The sequence below is a fragment of the Lemur catta genome, chromosome 6 (assembly GCF_020740605.2).
Source record: "Lemur catta isolate mLemCat1 chromosome 6, mLemCat1.pri, whole genome shotgun sequence".
NCBI classification, from domain to species: domain Eukaryota; kingdom Metazoa; phylum Chordata; class Mammalia; order Primates; family Lemuridae; genus Lemur; species Lemur catta.
Window position 1 is genome coordinate 56,388,092 of NC_059133.1, and position 11,692 is coordinate 56,399,783.

The following is an 11,692-nucleotide window of genomic DNA, read 5'->3' on the forward strand; positions in this document are numbered from 1 at the left end:
ACATCTATGATTAACTGATTTTCAACAAGAGTGCCTAGAACATTCAGGGGGAAAGAAAGTCTCTTCAACAAATGGTGCTAGATAATTGGATATTCACATGGAAAAGAATGAAGTCAGATTCTTACCTTACACCATGTATAAAAATTAACTCAAAATACATCAAAGATCTAAATATATGAGCTAAAACTTACAGTCTAAAACTCTAAGAAAAGAGGGATAAATCTTCATGACCTGGATTAGGCAATGGTTCCTTAAATATGATATGGAAAGCACAAGCAACAAAAGAAAAATAGATAAACTGGATTTCATCAAAATGAAAAACTTTTGTGCATCAAAGGACAACATCAAGAGAGTGACAAGACAACCCAAAGAATGGGAGAAATGATTTGCAAATCATATATATGATGATAATTTAGTATCTTGAATATATAAAGAACTCTTAAAACTCAACAACAAAAAACAACCCAATAGAAAGCTGGGCAAAAGACCTGAACAGACATTTCTCCAAAGATGATACACAAATGGCCAAGAAGCACATGAAAAGATGTTCAACATCATCTCAAATATATTTCAACTACAGATTTTTAAAATTTTTTCATTTTTTTAAGATAAGGTCTTACTCTCTTGCCCAGGCTAGAATGCAGTAGCATAATCATAGCTCACCATAACCTCGAACTCCTGGCTCAAGTGATCCTCCCACAGCAGCCTCCCAAGTAGCTGGGACTACAGGCGCATGCCACCAGTGCCACCACGCCCAGCTAATTTTATTTTTTGTAGAGATGAGGGGTGGGGGTGGAATCTCCTTGTTTTACCCAGGCTGGTCTTAAACTCCTGGCCTCAAGCAATCCTCCCATCTTAGCCTCCCAAAGTGCTGGGATTATAGGCATGAGCCACAGTGCCAGGCCTCAAATGCATTTCAAATTCAAACCCAAATCAAACCACAATGAGACACCACTTCACACCCACTAGGAAAGCTGTAAGAAAATGAAAAAGAAAATTAACAAGTGTTGGTGAAGACTGAGAGAAACTGGAACTCTTATGTTGCTGTGGAAAACAGTTTGATGGTTCCTCAATAAGTTAAACATAGAATTACCGTATAACCAAGGAATTCCACTCCCAGGTATAGACACAAAAGAATTGAACTGTGCTCAAACAAAAACTTGTGCATGAATATTCACAACAATACTATTCACCTATTCACAATAGCCAAAAGGCAAAAACAACTCAAATGTCCATCAAATGATGAATGGATAAACAAAACGTGGTATATTCATATGACAGGATATTACTTAGCCATAAAAAGAAAGAAACTACTGATACATGCTACAATACAGATGAACCTTGAAAATACTATGTTAAGTAAAAGAAGCCACATATTATGAGTCCATTTGTATGAAATATCCAGAAAGCAGACCAGTAGTTGGGGGGAGAGCGTGGCTAGGGATGGGGAGTTACTGCTTGATGAATACAGGTTTTCTTCAGGCATAATGAAAAAGTTCTGGAACTAGATAGTGGCAATGGCTTGTATAACATTACGAAGGTACTTAACACCAACGAACTGTACACTTTAAAATGGTAAATTTTGTTATACATATTTTACCACAATTTAAAACTACTACCATCAATCCCTATTTGCAAAACAGTATGTACAGTACAATCTGTTACAAAAACAAAAAACTCTAATACATGCACAGGAGAAAAACCTGGAGGTACTGCGTTTTTCAAACGGTTTTCCTCCTGAATCCTTAGGCTTTCCACGATGTCCCAGGAACCTCTGAACTCCACAAAGAGAGAATCAGTGTCCTTTCTGCCATTTTCTCACTGTATCTAGCACAGTGCCTGGCAAATAGCACTATGCTCAATAAATCTCAGCCCAATAATTTAAGGCACAGAGGGGGACCCTGCCAGAGTTGCTCAGCTTTCATTCATTTTATATATGTTTCTACATTACCATTTTTAAAAAGGTCCCACTTTTACAAAGAAAAAAAATCATTCAACAGCTATACATCTAGACAATCACCAAAATGTTTATGAAACTCTGAATCAGGTTAAAAAATAGAGGTGTCTGGTACTGTCACAAAATAGAGGTAATATTTGGTTCTCTTGGGGAAAAGGTTGGGAAGGCAATAACTGGGAACTGATGATACTATACCAGCACCCAAAGTTGTAACTAGCCTAAGTTAAAAAATCTGGCAGCAGTAACCAATCACATGCTGTTGGTTTACAAAAAAAAAAAAAAAAAAGACCCAAGTTACATTTTCACGTTTCATAATTATCAAAATTAGATTTAAAAAAAAATACATTAAAACAAAAAGCTTTCAAGTACTCAATGGCTACAATAAAGTCAAATTTTATATGTGCCATTGGTGGTTATCTAGAAAAAAACAAAAAAAAAGTACTGGTAAAAAGCACTTATGAAAAAAAATATAACCAACTTAATAAAGGAAGCTATTTGTATGGGGGGGCAGGGTAAAAACCACAGATTTAACAATAAGACACTTGATAAGCTTTGTATTTAATTCCAATCTGGGAAAAGGTCTTGGAATGGGGTTTGCATAAGAGAAAGGTGTTTGAAAAGCCAGCTCCACACTATATTCATTCTGCAAACCGCCTTTCTGACATTCTACTTGGAGACAAACCCAACCCTAGAGAGCTGTTTAAACAAGTTCAACCTTAAGCCTCAGGTCTAGAGAATGAAAGCTTTGTTCTCACTCAAAAGAGACTTTTGATGTTTATGCTAAGGAGACCTGTCATTGCAACTTAATTTATGGCTGACTGTAAATACCTGAACATCTAGCAAGGGCCCACCTGCTGCCTAGGAGAATGTCAAGGTAAAATTGGAATGAGTGGCACTGTTATGAGGGAGTGCGTCCAGTGTTCCTGGGACCAGAGTGTGCAGACTCAGCTGTCAGACTGCCTACCAGGAACTTGTATTTTTCCTTAACTTTTAGTTTATATTGAACACATAAAACCATTCTGTTTTCTTTGTTGCATCTAAATAGACATACTTCTGGCTCATTAGGACAGGGAAGAATATTTATCACTGGTATTTTCTTCCTGACCTATTTACTACACTATGGATGAGTAGAGAGGAGACAGTGTATGTCACATTTTTGAGTGAGAAGAGAGATAGGAATGACTGTTTCAGGCAACTGGGACAATGAAGGAGAAAAAAAAATAGCCAAATTGAGAATAAAACTAATGAGGTTGAGAGATCAAGTTCATTTGGCTGGAATAAAATGGGTAGGTGGTAGAATAAACAGAGATGAAAGAAGGGAGGTAGGAAGAGAGATTATTATGTTCCCAGTAACTTACAAATACATGTTCACAGCATTTTTAAGTGACTGGGATAAACACACACACACACACACACACACACACACACACACACACACACGGAGATGATACAATTATAACAGAATTGGAATTATTTTCCTAGGATTTTTGCTGAGAGGATGGAAAAGAAATGAATGAATTTAATTAAACAAATTTATTAAGTATTTAAAGTATACAAGGCTCTGTGAAAGGCCAAAGCCATAAGAAGAATAAGCCAGTTCTTCACATCAACTTTTTGGGGAAATTGGGGAAAACTAGAGACGATGGAAGCATTTGGTGGTCGATGTCAGAAATGAACACTGAATTTGATTCAATATTATCTACTACAAGTATAAAAGGTAATACACAAACATATACCAAGACAATACATGAGGATTTGGGGTTAAGTGGGTTCTCTGACTACAAAAAAAAAGAGACAAAAAAAAAAGGTTTCAATTCCCAGATTCAACTCAAACATCCTAAGCACCAAAAAAGTTTATCCTCAAAGCACCCATAATCCCCTCTATCCTCCAAACACTCACAAATATGTAGAAAAAGGATACAGGCAGATGAAAGCCACATGTGGTCCAAGGACTTCTTTTCATATGCAAGTGTTGAGAAGGCTGAGCACCAGGCCTCAAGTACCCTCAAGCCTATCTTGGGATATTTCCTACATATCCCAAGATAGGCTTAGAATATCCCCTCTCCTGCCTTACTTCTCTTCACCATCACCAACTGACTCATCCTCACCCCACACACACAACTTTTCAAAGAACATCTATCTACTAGATCACCCCTAGAGCTGCTTTCTCATCTAGGATTGGGTCCTCTTCCAAGCTTACTGGTTGTTAGCAAGATCCACTGCCTTGCAGATGAAGGACTTAAGTCCTCACTGTCCTCCTAGCTGTCAGCTGGGGACTACTCTCAGCTTCTAGAGTTCGCCTGAAGTTCTTTGCCACATGCCTGTTGGGATGGACAGTTCACAACATAGATGTCTGCCTGCTTCCAAGCCAGCTGGAGCATCTCTGACTTCCTCTTCTGCAATCAGCTGAGAAATTTCTCTGCTTTCAAAGGGGTAGTTCGATTAGTTCAGGCCAACCATGATAGCCTCCCATCTGAAGGTCAACTGACTGGGACCTTAATTACATGTGCAAAGACTAGTGTTTGACCGAATAACTGGAGGAGGTGTGTGTGCACCAAAGGCAGGGAATCTTGGGGAAATGGTGAGAAGAGGGTGGGCTATGGTAGGAACAATCACCTTATATTTTATCCCTTACAGAGTAAGGGATTTTGTTTACTATATATCTCACCTGCCAGAAGGTAAGCTCCAAGAGGGAAGGCAGTTTTGTCTCCTTTGGTTTACCGTTTTATCCCTAGCACCTACAACAGTGCCTGGCGTATGGCAGGTGCTCAATAAATACGTGTTAAAATATTTCAGTACCATTTTCAGTACCATTGTAGGTACTCAACATTCATATACATGTTTAGTTTACAGTCTGGAAACAAGACTTCTAACTGTATGTATTAAAATTCTGGTTCAGTAAAACCATTTAGGAGTCCTTGAAATTTCCACAGTACAACTTTATCTCTCCCACTTTTGTATAGTTCTGACAAAATATAGTTGATCCTCATTATTCACAGATTCCATATTTTTGAATTTGCCTGCTCACTAAAATTTATTTGTAACCCCAAAATCAATGCTCATGGTACTTTCCTGGTCATTCACGGACATGCACAGAACAGTGAAAAATTTGTGCCACTCATGTTCCCAACTGAGGTCAAACAAAGCAACACTCGGCCTTCTTGTTTCAGCTCCCATATTGTAAACAAGTGTCCTTTTTGCCCTATATGTACTGCCATTTTTTCATTGATGATTTTGCTGTTTAAAAGGGCCCCCACACATAGTGCTGAAGTGCTGTCTAGTGTTCCTAAGCACAAGAAGATAGCAATGTGCCTTGCATAGAGAAAACATGTTAGATAAATTTGGTTCAGGCATGAGTTAATAATGCTGTTGTCAGTTAAGTTCAATGTTAATATACCAGTAGCATATATTAAATAAGATCTCTTTAAACAGAAACACATAAAACAAGGTTATATATTGAAAGGTTGATAAAAATGTGACCAGAGGCTCACAGGAACCTAACCCTGTATTTCTCCTAGGAGCAATGGTTCAGGATCTGCTAATTCAGTGTTAGCAGCAACTTTACAGAACATAATTACTACAAATAATGAGACTTGACTATACTAGCCCCATTTTACAGATAAAACAATAAAACCGAGAGAGGTGTGAAACAGCAGCTCCAGTCACACTATAGCACATCATCCTATTTTCTTCACAGCACTCATGGCTGTTAATTGTATTTACATATTTATTTTCAATAGAATCCACTGCAATTGTAATTTCCGTAACAGTACAGATTTAGGGACTTTTGTTCATCTTGTTCTCTGTTATTTTCCCATGCCAAAAACTATTCCAGGCACATACCCAACAAAACGAATAAAGAAATCTCCTATATGTAACTGTGTAAATATTAGGGGTGATGTGATACTTTAAAGGGAAGGGCAGTTACTTTCACTATGTTAAATCCAAAATATTTAGCAAGAAAAATGCAGGCTCAACACTAGGTGGAGAAAGAAGAAAACCAAAAAGACCAGAGTTGCCTGAAGTGGCACTGCCTCTGAAAGCTAGAGAGCAGATAAGATTGCCTGGGATGGAAACTTCACAGCTCAAGCAAACTCTGGCAACTCTACAGAGTAAGGGAAAGAAATGGTATTTTTGCTTGGTGTTCCATTTATCCACAATGGAGAAGCCAGCAGGCAGAGAGAACAGACAAGAGTAGAGATTGGGTTAAACCATGTATGAGAGAGAAAAACTGAGAAGAGCAAAAACCCAGAGCAGGTATTTGAACCTGGCCATGAGGCAGTGCCTACAGAGTGAAAGAAATTCAAGTTAGACTGCAGGGAAACACTGGATCTGAGGAGCTGATTACTTAAAAGGTTTCCACATTCCCAGGCCAGGTGGAACTGATGGGCTACGGATGCCTGCAGCACGTCCAGCATCAGAGGGATTGATGGAGAAAGAGGACTCTAGGATTTTCTTTTTATAAATACAGAAAGGAAAATGAGATGAGACCCTCTTACATCACCTCCTGCTACAACAGACAAATAACACAAGAACTCAAGATAAAGATGCGAGATTCCATAATTAATGTTCACTGCTGCTCTGAGCAAAAACTGAACAGTAAACAAGAAAGATTTCAAAATTAAAACAAAAGAGCCACTTCAGTATTCTAATTTAACCTTCAAAAATAAAGATGACCTAAAGTGCTATGAACTGAGAATTCCATTCCACCTCAACACCCTGTACTCCTGAGTTATTATGAGAACAGACTGCAATGCAATTCAACTCATGTTCCAAAATGCAACAAGCAGCTTCAACAGGACATGCTGAAAGAAGCAGCACGTCTCAACATTTACTGATTCATATTTTGGTAGCAAGGTTACAATTAGCTCACCGGTGGAGAATAAACCTATTTATAACACAGCAGTCCACCTGAAAGACACAATCATCTAAAAAGGTTTTTAGAGGAAAATAAAATACAGCTTCCTCCCGGACTGACTGCAGATTCCCAAGGTCCTTTCAGATGAAGTCCTCAGTCTAACCTTCCTGTGTTCAGAGTCACCATTCTGGCCACCTCTCAGCCTCCATGTTCTTATGTAACATTTACATAGTGCCATAAACATACCCAGAGTTGCGTAAGAATTAAACCGTTGCCAAACCAATAAAGCCTAAAGCAGGTCACTCCCTCCAGACTGCCTTTGATTAGCACAGGTATGCTGCCCCGTCTCCGATGTAAGAGCCTGCCAGAGACAGAAATTAACTTGAGGTAATCTGAAACAGGTCTACAAAAAAGCACAAATAAGAAATTAACTACACTGTGAGATGTGGTGCATCTATCAATCACAGAGTATGTTATCTGCCCCATAAGATAAAAAGTAACTCAACATTGCTTATTCACTGAAGTTAGAAACTGTGTCTAAAAATACCTCCCTGCCAACTGGCTATCAGTAAGTCAGTCTCACAAATGTCCCAATAAGAGTGACACAGAATATTTCTCTACTTTACCGAGGGAAAACTGAGGCAGTCACAGAAAGGTTGAGTTACTTGTTCAAGGACAATCTGTAAGGGAGCAAAGTTCTGGGGCTGAAAACCAGCCTCCTCCCTCCATCTGGCTCTAACCTTTAACCAGAGTAGCCATTTTAATATGTTTTATCACATCTGTTCCAGGAGCTGTTTAAACAAAACTAATCACAGACTCTATTCTTTTACAAGAGTTCACTTCCACTGTATTTCAAATCCATGTCCACTCAACAATATTACAAGACTTGGCTTGAAATTAGATTTTTAGTCTGTTCACAGAAATTCAAAATGTTCCTATGAGAACGTCAAATGTCTCTCTTGTTGCTTTTGTCTTAAGAAATGAATGTCATGTTCTCCTGCAACTAACTCAATTTTACATTTTTAAATACTAATGTGAAAATTCCAAAGCTAGGCCTTAAAACGCGGTACACCTACCAAACGGATGCTGTTTCCAATTTAAACTCACTCTCCTTATCACTGGCCTCTTACTAAGTCCTACTTAATTCATTAATTAACAGAAACACCTATCCCTTACTGCCCTCATATCATGTCCAACTTCCAGGCATCAGAGCTACCTGGCTCTGCCACTCCTCCGGCCCACACAGGAGAGCACTATATAGGAAACGCAGGGGAGGGGGGAAAAATCAACTTCTTGTTATCCTACAGCCTCTATTTTCCCAGAACTGACGTTTTACTTTGAGCCTTTTGCAACAGTGGTCTCCATAACATGCACTATTGGCAACTAGATGTGTCCCGGAAAAAACTGTAGTGTCTGGCCAAGAAGTTTAAAGGCCCTTGAGAATGTTTGCTGGACACACAACCTAATTTCCAATTTACCAAAAAAAGAAACTAACTCCCCATTATGCCCACCCACCTTCACCCCAACAAACATCCATTTTAGGAAGGTTACAAAAAATGAACTCTGCCCCATTCAGAACCAGTTGGATTATCAATTAAACATTCTTAACTAGGCTCACAACAACAAGAAAAACCCCACAAACACCACACCAAATCAGTGGGGAAATGACTGTTAAAAATCTTGGATATATTAGGGGCAGGATAAAAATTCCTATGCAAGGAATTTAAAGATTTATTCCTACACACATAAAAAGACAAACCTGAAGGCTGAGCCTCCTTTTTCTTTTACTACCCCACTAGAGAACATTATGTTACACATTCCAAAAACATGGCCCATAATAAGGCCCGGCAAACATCCTTATTCGTGAAAATCATTATCTCATCACAAATGCCAGGCAGTGTTCACACACCTTCACCACGTTTATCAGACCCTACGGCAGATACCCATACCACGGAGCAGCGAGACCGAAGAACACACACGAGGTGCTTAACAGAAGCATTAACCAGTGAACAAAGACCCCACTGCACAGGCTACACCACTGGGAACAAATATCAAAGCCAGAGATAATGAATTTGTTTTTGAAACTCCAAAGTGGCATGGTGTCTCTTCCTGATTGTCTGGTTTGTTAAAGAAGCCTGAACCCACCTAAGAATCATTCTTTTTAGTGGTGAGGAGAGCCACAGCACACACACTGGATCTCCCATCGCTGGAAGGTTAGGGGCTGCTGAGAAGTCAGAGCAGCAGGCTTTGTACATCGGGAGAGAATACAGTCCTGATCATCTCTCCCAGATCCATCTGTGGGTCAATAATCGCTTCAATATAACTGCCAAATATAACCTTCATCTCCTACCCCAATGCCAAAACACATTTGAGATGACTCTCTTAAATGAAATATTTTAGGGTTTCATCCACTCTTCTCAGCCCCCAAAGCCTCATAAACAACACACCCAGTGGAGTGTCCCACAGAATGGTACCCACCTCTGTAGTGGGAAGGCTGGGGGTGGTGTCAGGCAGCAGCAGGCTGTGGGGGTTGGAAGGCAAGGGGTGTGTGAGGGTGAGGGAACTGGGGGTTGGGCTGGGCTGGGAAGAGAGAGCGTGTGGAAAGGTAAATAAGTACTGACCAAGGTCTGGAGAGACACTCCAGAGGTGGGATCCTTAAATAATCTTGGGGATTGGAGGCAGGTTCTAGGATTTCACCTGAAAGGCATCCACAAACTGATTAACTGAATGGGCCCCTTGGGGTGGGGTGGGGGAAGCGAGGAAGAAAGCAAATACACCTAGATTCAAACTAACCCTTGGGGAACTAGGTTTCATAGGGTTAGAGAGACTCCAAGGCCAAGCTCCAAAAAGGTTCAGGGGCCTGTTCGTCCCACTTCCTCCAAATAGCTTCCACAGAACATGTGTGCTGAAGGTGAGGGGTTTTGCCCCACTGAACTCAAGGGACTGAGTGAAGGGGAAATGTGACTCCCTTTCCCAGAACATTAGGGAGGGAGGGGAAGAAACACCCCAAGTGCAGGACCTGAAGGAAAGGTTAGAGACCCCTTCCCCTGTAGCCTGAGGTACGCAAGGACTCGCAACATCAGGATACCCTGGAGAAGCAAAGACCCCACTGCCCAATCCCCACAATCTTGGCGGGAGAAAAGACGCCCCCCAGGAGCATCTGGAGGGAGAGAATAAAGCCCCCCGCCCCTGGACACGCTGAAGGGCAGAACCCATAGACCTCCAAATCTTGAAGAGGGAAGCCCAGACTTCCCTCTATGGAACAGGAGGGTGTTGGGAGCGCGACCCCCGAGAGCTCCCCAAATCCAGTTCCGCCTGGAAGAAGGCTCAGGTCCCCAGGGGCCCGGCGTGAGCTCGGTCGCGGCTGAGCTGCAGCACCTCGGAGGTCGGGGGAAGCTGACCGAGGGTCACCCCGACTCCTCCGCGCCCCCCGCCCGGCCATATTGTGCTCGTGGGGAGGGGGCGCGCTGTAGCCCAGGGACCGCGGCTCGAGGCCTCGCCCTCGCCCGGCCCTCTCCATCCCGGCCCCCGCCCCCAGCCCCCGGACTCACCCTGGATCCCCCGGGGCCCGGACCCGCCGCTGCCAGCGAGCAGGAGGACGACAAGGGGGAAAAAGGAGGAGACTCTGGCCGACTCCGCCATAGTAACCGCCGCCGCCGCCGCCGCCGCCGCAGCCCAGCAGCGCCCAGCGCGCGCGCGCACGCGCGCCCCCGGCGCCTCCCCTCCTCCCGCGGCCCCGCTCCCGCCTCCCTCTCCTCCGCCCGGCGCCGGCACGTGCGCTCCCGGCGGAGCCGGCGCCGCGACCGCCGCGCGCGCCCCCGAAGGGCGGGGCCGGGGTGCGCGCGGGCGCCCGCCTTAAAGGGGAGTGTCCCAGTTAAAGGAGTGGGCGGGGTTCGCGCCTCGGCCAACCTCACAGGTCGGTGCTGAGCGAGGCGCGGAGGAGGCCGGAGCCGGACGTGCAGCCTCCGCCCTCGCCTGCACCCGGCGCAGCGCAGAATTATCTTATCAGCACCGATCCCCCGCCCCGCGTCGAATATTCTACGAGGCCCGCGCGTGTTCTCGTTCCTCCATCCCCGCCGCCTAGCCTCAAGCCCCCATCGCGTCCCACCAGGATCATCGCAGCGATCTCCTGACCGGTTTCCCTGCCTGGCCTTGCCCCCTGCAATTCTCTGGACGCTGTAACAGTGTGATGGAACCGTGGCATGCTCCTTTTCAAAACATAGCAAGGCTTTTTAATGATAATACTCAAATCCTGGTGAGGGTGCCGTGTGAGGCACTCTCATTCTGCTGGTAGAACGCTTTTGGTAAACAATTTGTCATGATGTATCAAATGCCTTAAAATATTCATAGCGATTTACCCGGTATTATCTGCTGTCTTCAAGAAATAATAAGAGAACAAATATTTATGCAAAACGGTAAATTGTGTATTTATCATTGTAAAAAGCTGGAAACTAAGAAAGCAATAATAGATGACTGTTAAATAAATTATGGCCCATCCATATGATGAAACATTATTTAGCAATTAAAAATCATGTTTACAAAAAATAATAACATGAGGAAATGTTCATGAGATAATGTTAAATGAAAAGCAAAATATAAAACAGTTTGCAGTATTATTCAAATTTTACTGATATATATTTGCACAGAAAAAAAACTGGAACAGTATTACCCAGTATTATCAGTAGTTATGCTGGGACTAATTTTTTACTTTTTCTTCAAACATTTCAGTAATTTCTAAATATTTTCCAAATAAATGTTACTTTCAAACTTAGAAAAAAATGCTTATAAAAGGTAAACCAAATCACCCGGTATCTTTTTCAAAAGAGTTCACTTTCTTTAGCTTGAGAAACAGCTTGAGATCATGAAAAGGCAGGGTC

The 11,692-nt window shown here is 42.4% G+C and overlaps 1 protein-coding gene across 1 annotated transcript in view; it reads right to left on the reverse strand.

The window, feature by feature from the left end:
- Nucleotides 1-10,558, reverse strand: part of ACVR1B (activin A receptor type 1B) — a 39,253-nt gene extending 28,695 nt beyond the window's left edge. Inside the window, exon 1 of the mRNA XM_045553959.1 lies at nt 10,367-10,558. Within this exon, the coding sequence (XP_045409915.1) occupies nt 10,367-10,457 (91 nt within the window). The 5' untranslated portion in view covers nt 10,458-10,558. The remainder of the gene's footprint in view (nt 1-10,366) is intronic.
- Nucleotides 10,559-11,692: the final 1,134 nt, after the last annotated feature.